Source organism: Eumetopias jubatus, unplaced genomic scaffold (assembly GCF_037043125.1).
Source record: "Eumetopias jubatus isolate StellerSeaLion01/CBP00866 unplaced genomic scaffold, mEumJub1_p1.0 scaffold_2, whole genome shotgun sequence".
Taxonomy (NCBI): Eukaryota; Metazoa; Chordata; class Mammalia; order Carnivora; family Otariidae; genus Eumetopias; species Eumetopias jubatus.
This window is the reverse complement of record NW_028274808.1, coordinates 50,943,766-50,965,081: the sequence shown is the minus strand read 5'-3', so window position 1 is coordinate 50,965,081 and position 21,316 is coordinate 50,943,766. Positions and strand designations below refer to the sequence as shown.

The following is a 21,316-nucleotide window of genomic DNA, read 5'->3' as shown; positions in this document are numbered from 1 at the left end:
GCTGTTCTTCACGTGTCAGTAATTATCCTTGAAATCTCATTTGTTTAATTTCCAGAAGGAATTTCGATAAGATATTAATTTCTTCCTCAGGCTTTCCACAGAAATATTTCTTGATCATTCATGCTTATTCCCGGGATGTGCCTGATTTAAAAGACATAATATTCACTGTTGTGTTGTTTCATTGTTCTTCCCTCAGTCCATTTAAACAAACACTAGGAAGTATCTTTTATGAAGTTAATTCACAGACTTAAAATGGCCCAGGTAATTATTGAGTATCCATTCCATAGGCTGGAGGCCGGGAGAATCAAGTACCATGCAAAGCACTTCATGTACATGATCTCATTTACTTCTCTGAAGGCAAATGGTAGTGTCCCCATTTTACAGATGTGACAGTGGTCGCAGAAATAAGATTGGAATCAGGGTTCACCTCGCTGCCCATCTTCTCTTGCCTAGGCTATATATTGTACCTCTTGCCAAAGGTCACTTTTCATTAGAAGGAGAAGCACTTCACTTTTACCAAATGTTAAGAGAGTCTTGTGAAAATACTTGAACTGAGGAACAAAACTGAACATTTTAAAAAGTCAGTTTATCTTCTGTTTAGTAAAATTAGATTGTAATTGTAACCTCTGTGTATTAATTCTTAGGCTAAAAAAATGAAGTTTTCTTGATTTTTGTCATACTTTTTACTTAAAAAACATACGACCTTCCACAAGCGAGGCATTTTTACAAAACTTACTCTGATGTTTAAACATTTTTCCCAAAGACCTCTCGGAATCGATTGATACACAAATCATTCTCCTTAGAAGTGGCTTTTATGTTCCTTTTGCTCTCTCCTTCTTTAATTCTAAATTAGTCTAACTCTCCCCGATCCTTGTTGGATTTCATGATTGTAGTATCGTCCAACATAACTATCATTGAACTCATGAAATTGTTCATAAGGTTTGCACTTTCTTTTAAAAGTGTTTTTGCATTGTATTTGCATTATAATTGTGTTATGCTCTTGATATTTACAACATCTGGGAGTCAGAGAAAATGACTGCCCTTGGTGATTTGTTGGGGGATAGATGTGAGTGCTCTTCTGACTATTCTCCAGCTCTTCTCTCGGTGGATGGAGTGGTTATTCATTTGGTAAGTGGTCAGTGGAGAACTGTTTCTTATTAAGAGGTTTTTTGATTCTCTGTGTAATTTTCTAAATATGAACCTCTTAACATCAAATAATTTCTGGTAATAAATGCTCAAATAATGGGTATCTTTTGACTTAATCCACCTTTTTCCATTATTACTGCCGCTTATCTAATGGAAGCAACTTTCATCTCTTGCCTGGATGATTGAAACATTTCCTTCGAAATTTCCATTCCATCCTTTATAGTAAGTTGTAATATCTTAAAAACTAATACTCTTCTTAAACTTCAGTCTCTTCAGTAACTCTCTTACAGGCCATTATGATAAAGTCCAAATTCTTTAACGACTTGTGATTTACGAGGCCTTCAGTATTCTGACCCCTCCCTATTTCTTATTGTTCATCCTGCTCTTGCTGTGATCAGTTCTAGCTAAGTGATGAGTACTCTTCTAGGACTTGACTCTTACTCTGCTTGGAACATTCCTCCTCTCTTCCTCCTACTTCCCTCCCCACTAGCCTTTATCTGGACGATGCTTATTCATCTTTAGGTCTCAGATACCACGACTCTGAAAGTCGTCCCTAACCTTTCAAGACTGGGTTTTCTGCTCATTCTGTTTTCTATGACCATGCTGTGTTTATCCCTACTCTAGTTCTTACCATATAGTGTTTGCTTCTCAGTGTCACCCCCTCGATGGTAAACTGTGTGAAGAGCTGAGTGAATGAGTACTTTCAGCTCTGCTCTGAATAGTGTTATGACCTTTGGTTAAGTCTGTCAGTCTTCCTGGGTCTCAATTTCTCATCTGTAAAATGAAATAATTTCATTAGATTACTTCAAAGAGTTCTTTCAGCTTTAAAAAGATCCTGCCTTCCAAAATTCAGTTTCTTTCCTATGTCCATTTAATTTTCAGTTGCTACATTTGAAACAAAGCTCATCTGATTTGCCTAATTAAACAATTAAAGAGTAACAAGAAGCTTTATACTTTCTCCTTGAATGAGTGCCAGTTCTTTTGTTGCTATTTCCTTCTTGCTAATGGCACGGGGCCATTTTTGAATATAAGCATATTGTTACTCGTGCACAAGGGCTTTTAAAATATCAAGTATTTGTCATTTGCCAGGTTTCCTTTTCTCAGCACAAGTTGAAGCACAATATGTATGCCTTTTCACGTTGGTCATTATTGTCACAAACCCCTTTTTACCCAATAGCATTTGCTGTTCACGTGGGCTAACAGAATGCAGTAGTTCTTGAAGGGCAGCACTCCCCATGGTGCTGCTAGTGACTGAACTGTAATCTGAGATGTCATTCCTGTGATCTTTATATATAACATTGGAATTTCATTAATGTGCGTCTTGACATTCTTGTGGAAGTTGCCAAAGCTGGGCACCAATGGTGTGCGATCAGTGTCTAGAGGTGAAGAGGAAAGCAAGCAATCATACAGACTTGGCAGAAGTCACCTCTGCCTTCTAGAGCCCAGATTACTTATGTTTCCTTCCTTTTCATGTGTTAGAGTGTATTTTCTTCAGAGGCAGAATTAAGCTCTGTTTTCTGTGGAAAACCGAATTTTCAGTAGTGGATCATCACATTGTCAATCACACACACACACACACGTTGTCTGGGATTGTATTGAACTGTTAGCATGACCTAGGGAATTATTTTGTCTCTGGTGGTAGGACAGAATAACTTGGAAAGCTGTCTGGCCACCTTACTTGTTCCTCAGGTCTGAGCTCTCTCTATATTGCCAAGTGTCACTTTGTTACTGTGTAATTGTGGGTAGCCGTGAGGGAGTAAAAGTCATATTGGACTTGAAGGCGGAACACCGCTAGATTAGAATATTGTTCAGTTTACTAGTTCCGGATCTTTAGGCAGAGTATTTGACCTTCTTTGTTAAACAAACCTCTGGGGTTTTTTTTTTGATCAGTAAAATAATCCAGTTCACAAAAGGCTGAGAGGACTAAGTCAAGTCTGCCCAAAGATGGTGTAAATCACAGATTGTGCAAATTTTAGATGTTGATTATTGGAAAAACTTTATGTCTTCAAAAGTAAGAATTTTATATCTGTCCAGAGCTGCCCAAAGTAGAGCTGGCTTTCTTATGACCTGTGATCCCCCATACTGGCCTGTTTGAGTCTTCTCTCTATCTTGAGAATCTATAATTCAGTGATATTCTATTGCTGAAAGAGGGTATTGAGTCTCTTTTTTTGGGTAATTCTTTTCATCTTGAGATGGTATGTTAGTGTAGTATTAGTTATCTATTGCTGTGCAACAGATTACCCCTAAAACCTAACAGCTAGAAATAACAATCATTTATTATCTCATAGTTTCCATGGGTCAGGATTCTGGGTGTGGTCTAACCAAGTGGTCTGGCTGGGGTCTCTCATGTGACTGCAATAAAGTGTTATCCAGGGTGGTTAGTGCAAGGTTTGACTGGGGTTCGATCTGCCCACCTAAGTTAGAAGGCTTCAGAAGACCTGTTTCCAAATTCACTCCTGAGGTCTCTTCATAGGGCCACCTCACCTCATGACAGTGGTTTCCCAAGAGTGAGAGAAAACACCTATAACAGAAGCCATGGTCTTTTCATAATCTCATCTCAGAAGTGACATGCCATCTGCTCTATTCTATTCCTTCTGCTCTATTCTGTTCCTTAGAGGTAAATCAAATGTCCTGCCTACACTCAAGGGAAGGGGCTGGGTACTGAGGTATGAATACCAGGATGTAGGGATCATTGGGGGCTGTCTGAGAGGCTACCTGCCGCAGGTGGATTACATTCAGCCTTTGGATGGTGAAGTGGAGTCGGGGTGGACTTGATTTCTGGTTTTGTAATAACGAGTTATATCTAGTTATTTTTTTTCTTGCTTTTTAAAAATTTTATTATGCTATGTTAATCACCATACATTACATCATTAGTTTTTGATGTAGTGTTCCATGATTCATTGTTTGCCTATAACACCCAGTGCTCCATTCAATACATGCCCTCTTTAATACCCATCACCAGGCTAACCCATCCCCCCAACTCCCCTCCCCTCTAGAACCCTCAGTTTGTTTCTCAGAGTTCATAGTCTCTCATGGTTTGTCTCTTCCTCCAATTTCCCCCCCCTTCATTTTTCCCTTCCTACTATCTTCTTTTTCTTTTTTTTTTTAACATATAATGTATTATTTGTTTCAGAGGTACCAGTCTGTGATTCAACAGTCTTACACAATTCACAGCTCTCACCATAGCACATACCCTCCCCAATGTCTATCACCCAGCCACCCCATCCCTCCCACCCCCACCACTCCAGCAACCCTCAGTTTGTTTCCTGAGATTAAGAATTCCTCATATCAGTGAGATCATATGATACATGTCTTTCTGTGATTGACTTATTTCACTCAGCATAATACCCTCCAGTTCCATCCACGTTGTTGCAAATGGCAAGCTTTCATTCCTTTTGATGGCTGCATAATATTCCATTGTATATATATGTGTGTGTGTGTGTGTATGTGTGTGTGTGTGTGTGTGTGTATACATATATATCAGATCTTCTTTATCCATTCATCTGTTGATGTACATCTTGGCTCTTTCCATAGTTTGGCTGTTGTGGACATTGCTGCTATAAACATCAGGGTGCATGTACCCCTTCAGATCCCTACATTTGTATCTTTGGGGTAAATAACCCAGTGGTGCAATTGCTGGGTCGTAGGGTAGCTCTATTTTCAACTTTTGAGGAACCTCCATACTGTTTTCCAGAGTGGCTGCACCAGCTTGCATTCCCACCAACAGTGTAGGAGGGTTCCCCTTTCTCCGCATCCCTGCCAACATCTGTCGTTTCCTGACTTGTTAATTTTAGCTATTCTGACTCGTGTGAGGTGATATCTCCTTGAGGTTTTGATTTGGATTTCCCTGATGCCGAGTGATATTGAGCACTTTTTCTTGTGTCTGTTGGCCATTTGGATATCTTCTTTGGAAAAATGTCTGTTCATGTCTTCTGCCCATTTCTTGATTGGATCATTTGTTCTTTGGGTGTTGAGTTTGATAAGTTCTTTATAGATTTTGGATACTAGCCCTTTATCTGATATGTCATTTGCAAATATCTTCTCCCATTCTGTCGGTTGTCTTTTGTTTTTGTTGACTGTTTCCTTTGCTGTGCAGAAGCTTTTTATCTTGATGAAGTCCCAATGGTTCATTTTGGCCCTTGCTTCCCCTTCCTTTGGCAGTGTTTCTAGGAAGAAGTTGCTGCGGCTGAGGTCGAAGAAGTTGCTGCCTGTGTTCTCCTTTAGTTATTTTTTAATGTTCTCAAGTGGAAGTAGTTTTTTGAATTTGTTGGAGCCCATTCTAAAGCCCATTTCACCTGACCGATCAGTTTTAGCATAATGAAGATGAGTGTCTTTTCTTTAGCACCCTTGTCTGAACTGTAGAAGTGGTTGTGTAGAAGGTAAGCCTGTTTTCATAGTTTTTGGAGTTCTATCAGAGGGAATAAAATCAGGTACTTTCAACATATCTTTTGTTTTATAAGACTATAATTATGCCTTATGTTTGAAAAAATTTGCAAGGTGCCTGATAGCTTGTAACAGCAACACTTTCTGAGCCATTATTTAGGCTTCATAGAGATTCCAAGGACATGGCATTATGGAGTAGATTGTTGGTAATCACTTTTTGATCAGATAACAAATAATATCATGATTGTTCAGTTTCTCTAAGGAAGATTTTTAGGCATTTAAGAAATCATTGTTTTTTGAGTAGCCTGCCTAGAACCAATTGTTATTAAACTGAAATAAATGTAGGCTTCCTTGTATTTCCGTCTTTTCTTAAAAACCAGATCTCCTTTCTGCAGAAAAGTAGCTTGGCAGAGAAGAAAGAACATGGGACCTGAAGTCAGTATATCTGTATTTTAGTCCTAGCTTTGTCCTTAAATATGTGTTTGACCTTGGAACGTTCTCTCACCCTATCTGACTTTAGCTTCCTCATATGATGTTTTCTTCCAGCTTAAAAATCCTACTCAATTTCTTTCTCCCTCTAGGACAGTCTTGGGGGTAACAGCAAGACAGCCATGGTGGCCACCGTCAGTCCAGCAGCCGATAACTATGATGAAACCCTTTCAACTCTGCGGTATGCAGATCGCGCCAAGAACATCGTGAACCATGCTGTGGTGAATGAGGATCCTAATGCACGAATTATCCGGGATCTCCGGGAGGAAGTAGAAAAGCTCCGAGAGCAGCTAACCAAAGCGGAGGTATAAGGCACAGCCAAGCCACACTTTATGGGTCTAGGAAAAGCTAGAATTTGAATTGTCTTCCCCTTAGCTGTAAGTGATAAGTACTCCACCTAGAATTTTTGCGTTTCCTATAGGAAGAGAAATTTGAGATGAGTGATAAATAAAGATAGAGGGTTATAGTTGCAATTTAGAGAGTTTTTACAGATGTGAAAGGATTGAACAGGAGGCGAGAATAAAGGGAATTGCAAAAATGTTTCTTTCCACAGTATAGGTATAACTAAGAATAAAGGAGAGAGATGCTTGAAACAAAACGTATGCAATTTTAGTGCAGAAAATGGTGGAGAGTGGACATAGACTGATGGGGAGAGGATTCAAGCAGGTTTTGTTGTATCATTTGTTCATTGGTTGAAGACAGAATGGAAATCTTTTTTTTTTTAATTTATTTATTCTGACAGAGAGAGAGAGAGAGAGACAGCGAGAGAGGGAACATGAGCAGGGGGAGTGGGAGAGGGAGAAGCAGGCCTCCCGCTGAGCAGGGAGCCCGATGCAGGGCTCGATCCTAGGACCCTGGGATCATGACCTGAGCCAAAGGCAGACACTTAACGACTGAGCCACCCAGGCGCCCCGCAGAATGGAAATCTTAAGGAGTTCTTCCACATCTTAATAATCTAGTTTTTCCATGTTGTGGCTTAATTATGTTTGTAGAAAAAAATATTTTATAGCATCTATTTAGGGGTGCCTGGGTGCGCAGTTGGTTAAGTGTCTGACTCTTGGTTTCAGCTGAGGGTTGTGGGGTCGAGCTCTGTGTTGGGCTCTGCATTCAGTGGGGAGTCTGCTTAACGTTCTCTCTCCCTCTGCCCCTCCCATTCATGCTCTCTCTCTCTCTCAAATATTTAAAAAAAAAAAACCAACTATTTCGAGGTGCTCTGTTTCCACTACCCTTTGTACATTCTGTAATGTATGGTGTTTATGTTCCATTACTGAATTTGAAACCTATATAATTCTAACCTAAAACCAAATGCTCATCCTCTTTTCAAAGGTGAAATAAAATAGCAGATTCAGGATTTCTAGTTTAATTAGCATTTTGTTCCCATGATTTCCCAGCACTGGGGGACTCTTTCCTGGGGTCGGGACCATAGCCCTTTTCTTTCTTATAATCTGTTTTCTGGTAGTAAGTTGGTAAAATACATGGTCAAAACAATTATCTTGGTTATATTTTTGCCCATTGAAATTTATCCTTTTTTTACAGGGGTAATTTTACAGTTCATCAAGATTCTTTGAAATTTTGTTTCCATCTTCTTGGTATTAATAACACCATTCACTTTACAACATGTACAGATATTATCAGTATATACTTGAATCAATACCTGAAGTCATCAGGAGAGACTAGAATGAATCCTGTGTATTAGTCTAGGTATATGACCTATTGGGATTTAAAAATAAGCCCTTGAGAGCTTGAACTTTCTGTCTCTCTAAATGTAATTAGATCTTGGGGCCCTTGGGTGGCTCAGTCATTAAGTATCTGCCTTTGGCTCGGGTCATGATCCCAGGATCCTGGAATCGAGCCCTGTATCAGGCTCCCTGCTCAGCAGGGGGCCTGCTTCTCCCTCTCCCACTCCTCCTGCTTGTGTTCCCTCTCTCTGTCTCTTCTCTCTGTCAAATAAATAAACAAATAAATCTTTAAAAAAAAAAGGTAATTAGATCTTCACAGTGACAGTAGGTTGGAAGAAAACAGTTAAGTCTTTCTTTCAAGCCCACCTTGGGTAACTGAATGAGCTTTGTGGGATGCTTACAGTCTGGATGCTGTGTGTCAGTGGCATTCATCATTCTGGTTTAGGTAGATCAGAGACCTCAGTGAATTGTAGAGCTGAGAGGAGGCGGATTGTTACTTTTATCCTTTTGGATTTAGTTAGTGCTTTCTTCAGGGCATGGTACAGACATTTCATTAAATAAATATTTTCTTACAGGCAATGAAATCTCCAGAACTGAAAGATCGGCTAGAAGAATCAGAGAAGCTAATCCAGGAAATGACTGTGACCTGGGAGGAGAAACTAAGGAAAACCGAGGAGATTGCACAGGTTCGTGCTTCCTGATTAAAGCAAGAGAAAGCTCGTGGCAGTTTGTGCAATGCAACTCATGACGTTTCTGGTTCCTTTTTTGATTTTTAGCTTTGAAGATGGCAAATCTAGCACCAGTAATAAGAACCTAGATCCAAGAGTCTCTATTTCACAAAGTTAATTTGAAGGATAAGATGTAATTACAATTAATAGTTCATTATGTAGGAAATGTTTTTAGGGTCATAAGCCTTTTTTTAAATGAAGTAACTACTTTGTAGCCTCTGACTATGAACCCCCAATTCTATTAAGTGCTTTGCTTACCCAAACTACGAACTTACCCAAACTATGAAATTATTACGGGTCGATGCTCGGCTATAATAGTATTAGTATATACTCAGGAAAAGTAATATGAAATACCTAAATCTGAGCTGTCTTATCTCTTATGTTTAGAATACTTAATACAGATAGAGTTGTGAAATTTTAGGGAGGGAACATTAGCACTTAGAAAGAATCCTTAATGTCCAGTTGTCTACTTAATAAAAGACTTACTCCGTAGCATTCCTTTTAGGTGTGTATTCAGCCTCCGTTTTAGAAATATATGTAGTAATGTGGGGGCCAATACCCTGTCGAACAGTCTTTTCATGATTGGACAGCTGTGATAACTCTAATGGTAGCTATTTAATCGAAATCTTTTATTCTTTCATTTCTGCTCATGGTCCTTAGTTTGTTCTTCCAAAGCTAAGAGAATGGGTGTCCCACATATATACAGTAACTGAGAGTAATAACAATAGCAAATATTTATTGCATACATCCTGTTGGGCCCTATGCTAAGTGCTTTTAAATACGGTATTTTATTTAATCCCCCCAAGAGCCCTATAATACAGGGACAGTCATTACCCAGATATTTAAGGTAACCTCTGCCTTCTTCCTCTCCTTTTCTAAAGTTGAAAATCTCTGGTGTTTTCAACTGTTCCTCATATTAGTAAATATATAAAACTTGCTACTTTTGTCACCCAGCAGGTTCCATCTTTAAATGTGCTGTCCAGAATCAATTTATACATCAGATGTTGTAGGATGGTACAACTATTATGTAGCATAAAGTGGATATGATATTAGTACAGACTTATTTTTAAATATTTTTTATTATAATCATTTTCAAAATAGATAAAAACAAGAGAGAAGAGTATAATGAATCCACATGTGGCATCACCCAGTTTCATTGAAGATCAACATATGACCAGTCTTGTTTTATCTGTATCCCTACACGGGGTTATTTTAATGCAACTCCTTCAAATTACAGGGAAGAGAATATTCCAGTGTATGAACTTTATTTCTCATTACATATTTTACTTTTTGTTTTTCATAAATTATAAGTCATTCTAATAATTATCCAGTTTAGAACTAATTTGTGTGAGCCTTTTAGAGCTACTCCAAAAGTAAACATTGACTTTGAAGTGCTATTGTATTTGAGTTGCTTAGCTGATACAAGGCAGGATAGGTCTAAGTGAAATTGCAGTGCTAATGCTGGTGAATCTAACTGTTAGCATCTTTCCTTACCTAACTGTTCTCTTCCTCTGTCAGGTATCCCTTTTGAGGACTGTGCCTGATTTTATCCAGCACCTCATTTAACACCTTATCTTCGCAAGTCCCCAGGCTTTCATGCTGCTGAGCTTGCTTCTCCTCTCTCAGGGAAAAAGACGTAGTCTGTTGGTCATTGACCTTTTTTCAAAAGAGACTAGCATTTCCCAAAATGTATTTCTGGCTGGCAAGATAGCCACCGATTATTAATAAGTCTTCTGGGAAGAAAAATGGTCCATGGTCAGATAACTTTGGGATGGTATCCCTAAAAATAGCAAAATCCTTAAGCTGTAATTTAATTGTACTGCAAACTTATGTTGTGGCCCTAGTTGAATGACTTAGCTTGTCTTGTCTTTCTTTACAATCAAAGGCTTTTGGTGGCTGTGACTCATTACCACTTGCTATTTATATATAGTCAAAGACACCCTGTTCTGCCCCAATTCATATACCTTAATCCTAGAGCATTGGTTACAGGAGTCACCTGTATTCCCCTATATGCATACTTTTTGTATATCGTGTGGATTCAGAGGCAGGTAGGCACAAAAAAGAAAGGTTCATATTCTTATGAAAATAGTACTTGAATGCATATGCAAGTTTTATTTTGACACATTCACAAGACTCACGTTTTGAGTGCTCACTGTGTGTCGTGCACTGTACTAGGTGCTAGGAATTCACAGTGGGTATATAGGATCTGTGCCCTCATAGAGAAATGGTCACGTAAACAAGTATGAGTTACCAAGTATGAGAACAAGTACCCTTCAGATAGAAGAAACAGGTGTAAAATCTCTTAAGCTCAGGAGCGCATTCTTGACACTTTCAGGGACCTGGAAGAGTTCCATATAACTATAGCATAGGCTTTGAGAGTAGGAATGATAAAACATGAAGACGGAAACAGGCCAGATCAAAGGACCTGTGGACTTCGTTGAGGGAGTCTGGCCTTTATACTGGCTGGGGAGTCACTGAGGCTATCAAGCAAGGGAGTGCATTGAAAATTTGACCTTTTGTAAAGACCACAGTTGGTAAAACAGCTTTGCTCATATGCACAGAATTAAATGAGAAAGACAAATTCAAGATGTCAGGTATTTTCAAGAATGATAATTGAGAACTCAGTAGAATACTTGGTTGCTATTGGTAATGCCTTTATTTCTCAAAATAAAAAAAAATTTTTTTAAAGATTTTATTTATTTGACAGAGAGAGAGAGAGAGGCAGTGACAGAGCACAAGCAAGGGGAGTGCAGGGAGAGGGAGAGGGAAAAGCAGATTCCCTGCTGAGCAAGGAGCCAGATGTGGGGCTCGATCCCAGAACCCTGGGATCGTGACCTGAGCCGAAGGCAGATGCCTAAGGACTGAGCCGCCCAGGCACCCTCAAAATAAAGTTTTAAGTAACAAGATAAAATAACATTATATAGTTTGGAGAGAGAAAAAAGGCAATAATCTATAATACCATGTCCTAAGATAACATATTTGAACTGTAAAGTTATTTAATAATTATTCCAGTGTACGACCTTTTATATCTTGCTGTGTCAATAGTTGTGGAATTAATAGTTCTCTAATACATTTTCAGGAGCGGCAGAAACAGCTTGAGAGTCTTGGAATATCTCTTCAGTCTTCTGGGATTAAAGTTGGGGATGATAAATGCTTCCTTGTTAATCTGAATGCTGATCCTGCTCTGAATGAACTTCTGGTTTACTATTTAAAGGTGAGGTAACAGGCTTTGCTGCTATTTCCTGCCACAATAAGAACAGTATTTCATGGTATTTTTTTTTTAACTTAGAGAGCCATGCTTATTCCAAAATAATGAGAATTAGCAAATTGTTTTTATTTGAATAAGCTGAAGTGTAGAAAATCTTGAGTTTCTGGGATTAGTTTCCCTTTTTATTTATTCTTAAGATTTATTTATTTATTATTTGAGAGAGAGAGAGAGAGTTGGGGTGGGGAAGGGGCAGAGAGAGAGAGGGAGAGAGAGAATCTCCAGCAGACTCCCCGCTGAGCACAGAGCCTGACATGGGGCTTGATCCCATGACCCTGAGATCACGACCTGAGTCGAAACCAAGAGTCGGACACTCAACCGACTGAGCCACCCAGGCACACCTGGGATTAGTTTCCCTTTTTAGTCTTCGAGTAATGTAATTCAACCTAGGAATATAAAACATAATATTCTGATGTTATTTCCAAAAAACTAAGTAACTTTAGCTACTATTATTGACTGTGATTTATACCAGGGAGTTAAGTAGATAACTTTAAAGCTTAAAGGAAGACTTTTAAAACTAAATGATTTATTAGTAGACTAAAACTTTTGTGGTTTATTTGAAGCACACCTTTTTGTGAGTGGTTAGATTACAAGAGGAAATGTTTAAAGAAAGTTATGATGTGAGGCTACTTACTATGAGTTTTGTGTTTCCAGTAATTTAGGAAAATTTAAAAATTGGGATTATCAACTTATAAAAAAAAGAATAGATCACTTAGAGACTGAGAGGGTCAGAGTACAGAATAGAAAACCCAAATAGTGATGTATGTTGAAATCTGTAAATTGTGGGACATATCAGGGAGACAAGAGACAACTTTAGAATGAGCGGGAATCCTGAGCCACTACATAAATTATGAGGAGCTCATAATCACTTTGTCATGCCCAGAGCATAAGTGAATTAGGTAATGGACTATAGTATTCTGACATGTGGTCAGTAAATACTAGGAGGAAATTTTTCCCTCCCTTACAATATAGGCACTATATATGTAGATTTAACTAAGGTGACTAGGAAGTTAAAGATAATGAGCTGGTAAAGTTGGAAACTGCTTTAAAATTAAAGCCATGTGGCATCATTTCTAAAGAGACTAAAGAATTCACGACGCATTGGCTAGTTTCCCAGTTTTTATCAGAGATATCCTGGCATAACTGGTTTGTGTTATTTTGATAAAGCCCCTTTATTAATGAGTATCTGATACCATGTTTTATTATGCTATGAGGTAAATTGTGTTTTTGATGCATGCAGCCTATGTGCGCTCCCAGATATTGTACTCAAGTGGGAGCAACATGAGAGTAGCAGGGAGATGACCCGCATTTTTGTCTGGATGTGTGATCTCAAGTCCATTTCCCCCTCCAGTCTACAGATTCCTCCTGTATAAATGGATGCTTTGTCTGGCTACCTTACAGGGTTCCTGTGAGGATTACATGAGATTTACAAGTACTTTGTAAACAGAAGCACTATATAAATATAAAATATTCCACATGTCTTATTTGATGCTCTGTGTGGTACCTTATGTATATTATCCTTGTCTATTAGAAAAAAAAAGTGTATGTGATTACATCCCGTACCGTGTTTCTTAATGATGGTGGCAGCATTTTGTGTTAGGGTTTCAGCTGCAGATACTCATATGCTTTAGGAGAGGTGTAGTATAGAATAGGACTCAAATATTCAGAAATATTTTTATTTCTCAGAACTCTGAATTCTTTTTCTTTCTGATGTGATGAAGTTCAGATTGGAACACACAAACACATACGCCCAACAAGAAAAAAACCTGATTCATATCTGTTCCTTAACTAAAAAATTAAACAAAGAAACTATTTAAAGACTTTTGGAGGGTAATCAAAATATTTCTGGTCATCTTGTGTGGGGGTGTCGGGATTCTGTTTCAGACTGTGTGGTCAACCCTGTTTTGGCAGAGTTTGAGGTAGTGTTGATTTCTTCACTGCCCAAGCTAACCCCATGACAAAAGTATATTCATGACCAAGCACATTCAGAAGGATGATCTCAGTCCAAGAACAGTTTTTTGCTTCAGTAAAGTGATACCATGATGTGGGAAGGAGGAATTTGGAGGCTGAGCATTTTACTTATTTATTTATTTTTTTATTTCTTGTCTTCGAATTCTGAAGTCAATTTAGATGCTGGGCAGATGACTTCACATCTCTGGGTGATTTTCAGCACCCCATCTATAAATGAGAGTACTGGATTAAATGATCTCTCATGTTTTTTCTAGTTCCAAGTGGTATGAGTCTCTTCCAGAACAGAATCCTCCATTTATTTGTTTAGTCTGGAACTGGCAGAGGCAGGGTATGGTGGCCAAACCATAGATGGAACATAACTCCCAAGATGATTTTGTATCTAATTTGCATGCATAGGCAGTCCTTGTGTTGCATGGTTCCAACACGCACAAATTCCAGTTACCACAATTTAGTAAATAATGTTGATGCATGCCACTGCTGTTCGTGAGATTCTACATATGCAGCCAGAGAAATTTAGTGAGGGTGAACTTCTCGATGTAAGTCATGAAAGTGTGACGAGAAGGATAAAGATGTCCCAAAGGGAGTGACGCCAGAGAACACTTCCCATTGAAGGAGCTCTTGGAAATATTTTGCAGCGTCTGGAGCACAGAGGTTAAAACGGTAGTTCCTTAGAAAGGAGTATCACAGTTTGCCAAGGCACAGAAAATATGCTCACTCCATATTGTAAGTTATATATATATATTGAGAAGAAGGCAAGTAGTGTTCAAACTACTCTTAAGTTTTTTGCAAAGAAAATGTTTTAAATTTCAGTGTGCCCAATATTCTAAATTATGGTATACTAAATAGTTTTACTGTTTTTTCATTTCCTTATACATTGTGACAGTAAGAGAATTCTTAATGTTTTTACGGACATTTTAAAAAGTCACAGAATAATTGCGGTTTTCCCCATTGATTATTAAGATCTCCTTGCAAAGTTATTTTTACAGTTCTGTGTTCTCGTGCAAAGCAAGGACTGCCTGTGATTCTGAGATAGTCTTCCAGTGCTGGCCTAGCTTCTAGCGGGAAGAACTGCTTTCCCCACCTTAAAAACATGATGCTAGTAATATACTTTGTTTCCTGAAGAGTTTTATAAATACTTACTAGAAAAAGGGGAGGGGGATTCGTGCCCAAATTCCAACATGCAGAGAGGACCACAGTTAATATTTAATAGTTTTATCCATATTCTCTGGATCTATTCCTGTATGTATGTCTATAGACTTAGAATGATACATATTTTTATATTACAGAAATGGGATCATAATATGATTGATCTAAACACGCCTTTCAATTATCCACCAAATCTTTTCAGGAGGGCTATTTTGCTCATGCAGTTCTGGATCTACGCTTTTCACAAGTCACTTATTAATGGCCTGGGAAACAAGGCTGATTCTGAAGGATCTGGGGCAAATTCTATATATGCACTGTAAGGATTCATACCTTGATAAATGATTAAAGCAGCAGCAGCTTTAAAACACATGTCGATCATATAGATGACAATGCCAGTCGTCGTCTTGGCCAGTATTTGGTCGCTGACTGAGGGGATCAGAATGGCAGAGGCACCAGCCAGTCAGTGTTTGTGGAGCTGCGGGTTCAGTTTCAAGGACCCCAAGATGAATAAGACACAGTTAGGGCACATTAGGAGTTCTTGGGTCGGCAGCAGTGGGACTCCTGTGGTGTAGGACTTGAATTCATAAAAGATGGGCAGATACCTTCCTGCCTTTTTCACCTCCATTCCAGAACAGCTGTCTTCAGAGTCTTGGTTCTGTTAAACCAGCGTGACTTCTTTATGAAAGAATTTTGATTATTTAAATATGTGAGGAGTAACTACTTTTCTGCTTAATACCCCTGGTACTCACTTACCTTTTCCTTCAGAAATTATCTGAGAACGCTGATAAGGCTGAGGAACCTCACAGGCTTTACTAATATGCTACTTTTCCTTCTTGCAGGCTCGGAAAAGCTTGCCCTGTGAAATTTGTCACTAGTGGACAAGTCCTGTCTCTTTTCATCTTCCTTTCTCTCCTCCCTCCTTTCACCTCACTCTGTTCCTCTCTGTCTCTGTCTTTCTCTCTTTCTTTTAGGACTTAGTTGATGAAAGGGAGATTCCTAAAAGAGCCACGTAAGTAGTTGATTTATAAAGGAAGCAAGGTACAATAAATTCATAGAATAGTTAACTAATCATCTCCAGTGAAATTAAATTTAAATGGATGAAGAAAGGTTAAAAAGCCATTTCTAGCCTTTGATTATTTCTCAGATCTTTAAATCTAGTATTTTATATTTGTTAAAGTTTTCCCGAAAACTAGTGTACTTTAAGAATCATTATATCCACGGGTGCCTGGGTGGTGCAGTTGGTTGGGCGTCCAACTCTTGGTTTCAGCTCAGATCGTGATCTTGGGGGTCGTGGGATCAAGCCCCTGTGTTGGGCTCCATACTTGGCACAGAGTCTGCTTGAGACTCTCTGTTCCTCTGCCCCTCTCCCCCTGGTGCACCTGTGCTCTCTCTCTCTCTCTCTCTAAAATAAACAAATTTTTTAGAAAAAGAATCATTATATCCATATATCACCTAGAGACTGAAAAGCCACCCCTGATTAACTTTATCTTATTTGATTACCTTGTACTTTCATAGCACTTATTAGATAACCTCTATACCAACCTATGATGTTTATTTTTTTCCTCATCAGTATTTTTACTGCAGTGCTTAGAGCACAATAGGAGGAATTTATCAAGAAGTTTATTGTCCAACTTGTTTAAATATCAAACAGTAAGGCTTTGGGCAGATGGAGCTTTTAGAGCTCAATGTTTGAGATTCCAGCAAATCATCCAAATCAGAATAGAGTATAATCTCAAATGAGAAATTTAAGTTGTCGCTGAGATCATAAGCACCACAGATGGGACTTTGTCTCTCTTTTATCTCTGGTGACTCAATGCCCAGCTCATGATAGGTGTTCAGTATAATATTTGTTGATAAAATGAAGTTTTTCTCCTAGAATTTGGATTAGACCTTTGCACGTTTGTGTTAATATCTTGTCTCCAGTAATTTTTAATTCAGTCTATGACCAGATACTTAGCGTTCACTATGTATCATGTACTGTTCTCTTTGTTGGAGGAGATGCAGGAGTCCTGTAAAGATTGCTGTCTAAATAAAGGGAAAACACCATTTGTACAACAGGTAGTAAAATGTGGTACCTACTCTGAATGTAATCAGGGTTCAGAGAAGGGAGAAGTCAGTGTGGCCTAATGGTGAAACATTCAAGTAGAAGATGAAACTAGACCTAGGTATTGAAAGACATTCTCATTTAGTTGAAGGGAAGAGGGAGCATTTCAGGCAAAGAGAACAAGAGCAAGGGCACAGATGTGGGCCTGGAATATATAGCTCAAGGCTTACTTCTACCTCCACCTCCACCAAAGTCACTGTTAGGACTCCTTCTAGAATTTCTTACAGGAGGAGAAATGGGATTATACATGGAAGTGGCCTGAACCAAGTGCTTTGGGGATTTTTCCTCCTTTTTAGGTGGCCTTGTGTCCTTTTTCTCTGTAGACTTTTTTTTTTTTTAAGATTTTATTATTTTTAAGTAATCTCTACACCCAGTGTGGGGCCTGAACTCACAACCCTGAGACAGAGTCACATGCTCCTCCAACTGAGCCAGCCAGGCATCCCTCTCTTTAGATATTTCTTTCCTCCTCTTGGAACTTCTCTCCAGCATGGGGTTGGTGTTATAAAGTCAGGGTGGGAAGAACCAAAGTGGGGAATGGAGACAGGCACGGAATAGATTCTTCAGGCCCACTGCTGAACATCATAAAGCATTACTTGCAGTTTCCACACAGTCAGGTCTTGTTCTCCAGATTAGGAAAGTATGGGGATTAGCCAGGAAGCCTCAGCTAGTAGTGAGGCGTAAAGGTTTATGTGGAATGTTCTCTGTATTATATACACTCCTTGGGGATTGAATAGGATACCATGGGACAGCTCTGGATCCCCAGCTCTTTGTTTCCTTAGAAACACCACTGCAGTATAGTTGAGTGAAGAAACCCCCAGAAAAGGGGAAATGAAAATACTAGTGGGGAAGGGCCCTTTTTATGAGATGGAGGTCCCAGAAGAGATGGGAAGCACTGAGACCCACAACATAATTAGAAGAGTTACCAGCAAAGAAGAGGAGAGAATTGTCTTCCTTTGAGTCTGAAGGGAAATGATTGTTCATTTATTTTTCTTTTATATTTATTGAATTCCTAATTATGCCACACCTGTGTTAAGTGCTTGGATTACAGTGGGGAGTGGGTCAAGCTGTTCTCTGCTTTTTTCCATGCTAGCTGTGGAGACAGATACTGAGCCCACCACAGTCAGTGCTAAGTAAGGAATTGAAATAGGAGAGTAATGGGGTGGTTATTTCTGATTATCAGTTCGAAATATATCTCTCTGAGAATGTGCCCTTTAAAGGTGAGATAGAAATGGTAAGAAATTACCAATATGAAGGTCAGCGGGAAAATGTTTCAGACCAAGGAAACCGCCAGTGTGCTCAAGGGGCAGATAAAAAGCCAGCGTAGCCTTATCTTGCTCCAGGAGAAGGGGGAGTGGCAGGAGCTTGGATAGGAGAGGTAGGCGGGGCCACATCACTGAGTGTTTTTTTGAAAGCCTGGATAAGAATTTGGACTTCATTCGAAGTTCAAAGGGAAACCACTAGAGGGTTTTAAATAAGGAGATCACATGATCAGCTATTATGCTGGTGATGGATGGGGCTGGGGGATTAGGGTTAGAAGTGGAGAAAATAGGAGGTTCATGTATTCACCCCAGCAATACAGCAGGGTGTGATAGTAGAGGTGGGGGAAAATAAGCCAATTCTGGACATGTTTTGGAGGGACAGTCTATAGAGATGTTCTGATTGACATGGGCCCAGGGGTAGGCTGGTAAGGGAAGGAGAGGACTCAGGAGCATCTAAGCTTTTTAGCAGACTAACTGGGTGATGGCAGTAATGACTATTAATGGGGAAGAGAATAGATTCATTGGGTAAGGTTGGGGGAGCAGAAGTTCTGCTTTGTGCTTTTCACTTTGAAATGTCTTTAGACACTCAAATGTCATGACATTTAGACACTTTGGAATGGCTTTAAGCAGGGCACCTGGGTGACTCAGTCAGTTAAGCGTCCGACTCTTGGTTTTGGCTCAGGGCATGATCTCAGGGTCCTGGGATGGAGTCCCGTGTCAGGCTCCGTGCTCAGGGTGGAGTCTGCCTGAAATTCTTTCCCGCTCCCTCCCTCTCCACTCTTCTCCCAGCTTGAGAGTGCGCTTGCTAGCCACTCGCTCGCTCACTCACTGACATACATACATACATACATACATACATACATAAATCTTAAAAAAAAAAAAAAGAAATGTCTTTAAGCATCCAAGTAGGCAAGAAATAATGGCTAGCGAGACTAGAATAGTGGTAGTGGAGGCAGGAAAATAATGGAACTGAAGTCTATATTTCCTCACCGGTGATTTAATTTATATAAAGACAGTGTTGCCTTCAGGCGGGGTCTGAGGACCCAGAGGGGGTCCTGCATGATCAGCCTTTGGGTGTAGGCCTTTGCAAGAATAGAAGCAGGAAAAGGAGCAAAAACAGCAATTTTTCATGGGGTTCCTTTAGTTTCCCTGTTTCAGCAGTATTTAAAACCCCTGCAACTGGATAAAATCATCATGATCAGAGGTCCACAACTACTTCCACCGGCCAAATCTATTTCTCTGCCTGCTTCTCTATGGCCTGGGAGCAAGAATGGTTTTTACATTTTTTTTTAAAGATTTTATTTCTTTATTTGAGAGATAGTGCATGAGAGAGAGAGAGCATGAGCAGGGAGGAGAGGGAGAAGCAGGCTCCTTGCTGAGCAGGGAGCCCCACACTGGACTAGATTCCAGGACCCTGGGATCATGACCTGAGAGGCAGTTGCTTAACCGACTGAACCACCTAGGCGCTCATGGTTTTTACATCTTTTTAAATGGTTGAAAAAAAATTAGAAGAACCACAGTATTTCAGACACATGGAAATTATATGCAGTTCAAATTTCAGTGTTCATAAATAAAGTTTTATTGGAAAGTAGCCACACTTGTTCATTTGTGTATTGTCTGTTTTCATACTACTAGGCAGAGTTTAGTGGTTACATATGGCTTGCAAAGCCTAACATATTTTGTATCTGACCACTGATCTAGGTGTATGGAAGGAGAAGGTGGCTTAGGGACACATCCAGGTGTTATCATTGTTTAATTATGTACCAGTAGTTAAGTGTTGAACTGCATAAGAGGGAGCTTGATTTCTATATCTGCTTTCTTAGTTGCCAGCCAAAAAGCAAGGCTGGTGATTGGGGCTTCAGGAATTGATTGTGGCTGTACAGTAAGAAGAACACATCCATCATATCTTCTATGAGGATTAGGGAGACCATGGGATTCATAAAGTAATTTTAATCTTTTCAAGCTCCTTAGATTTGAATAGTTTTTTTATCTTTGTGTTGATTATCTTGATTGAGACCAGGTAAGTGATGTACAACTTAAGTAACTGTAGTTTTCAGACCAGTAATTTTGGTGCATTATTGACACATGGCTCATGCTCTGAGAGTAGTATAAAATATTTGGGATCAAGATTGCAATGGAAAATAATGTAGTATAGACATTAATATAAAACTGTAGTTTTAGTTTGAAAAGGTGTAACTCAACTCAGTGCTATTTATTCCTTATAAGGAAATATACCTTATAGAATATATTTCAGAGAAAGCCAGAAATTCCCTCTACCCCATTCCATTTGCTTCAAAAAACCTTTTTGCTAAGGTAATGGATCAATGTAAGAGGGCTCAGAGGAGATTCAGTTTCTATATATGTAAGAATATAATACTTATCAGTGACTTTGATTCTTTTGTAGGAACATACATTGATAGGTTCAGCAAATTCCCAAGATATCCAGCTCTGTGGAATGGGAATTCTTCCTGAACATTGTATTATAGACATCACAGCAGAAGGCCAGGTCATGCTGACTCCTCAGAAGAATACCAGGTAATATACTTTCATTAGTGTTAATGTCACAATACTTTTTAAGAGGACGAAAGTACACTAGTTGTGGATGTTATACAGCATGTTTGGCCTTTGCTTTTAAGTTCACTTATGAAGCTATCCAGTTAGTTACCAAGTCCTTTACATTGAATTTTTTAATATCTCTTAAACCCATATCTCCTCTCTATACTCACTACCGTGGCCTTATTTAAATAAGACCCTCATCAAATCTTGATTGGAACTATGCCAACACTCTAATCTCTTTCCTGGGTCACTTACCATACAGCCAGATGGCTTTCTACAATTTTTTTTTTCCCCAAAGATTTTACTTATTTATTTGACAGAGAGAGAGAGAGAGAGAGAGAGCACAAGCAGGGGGAGCGGCAGAGGGGGAGGGAGAGAGAAGCAGGCTCTCTGCTGAGCAGGGAGCCCAGTGTGGGGCTTGATCCCATGACCCCGGGATCATGACCCGAGCCGAAGGCAGACACTTAACTGAGCCACCCAGGTGCCCCAAGCTTTCTACTAATTTTGATACAAAATCCCTTATATCCCTCCTATTTGTCTCCTATTCCTCTGTGCCTGTCATTCCTTTGGGCAGCTGACTCCTGTTTGAC

At 39.3% G+C, this 21,316-nt stretch overlaps 1 protein-coding gene across 1 annotated transcript in view; it reads left to right on the top strand.

Moving 5' to 3' along the window:
• The window catches only part of KIF13B (kinesin family member 13B), a 196,845-nt gene that overhangs the window by 85,379 nt on the left and 90,150 nt on the right, over positions 1–21,316 (top strand). The window contains exons 11-14 of the mRNA XM_028114271.2: positions 6,111–6,323; positions 8,273–8,383; positions 11,505–11,639; positions 20,575–20,705. Coding sequence (XP_027970072.1) covers positions 6,111–6,323; positions 8,273–8,383; positions 11,505–11,639; positions 20,575–20,705 — 590 coding nt within the window. The remainder of the gene's footprint in view (positions 1–6,110; positions 6,324–8,272; positions 8,384–11,504; positions 11,640–20,574; positions 20,706–21,316) is intronic.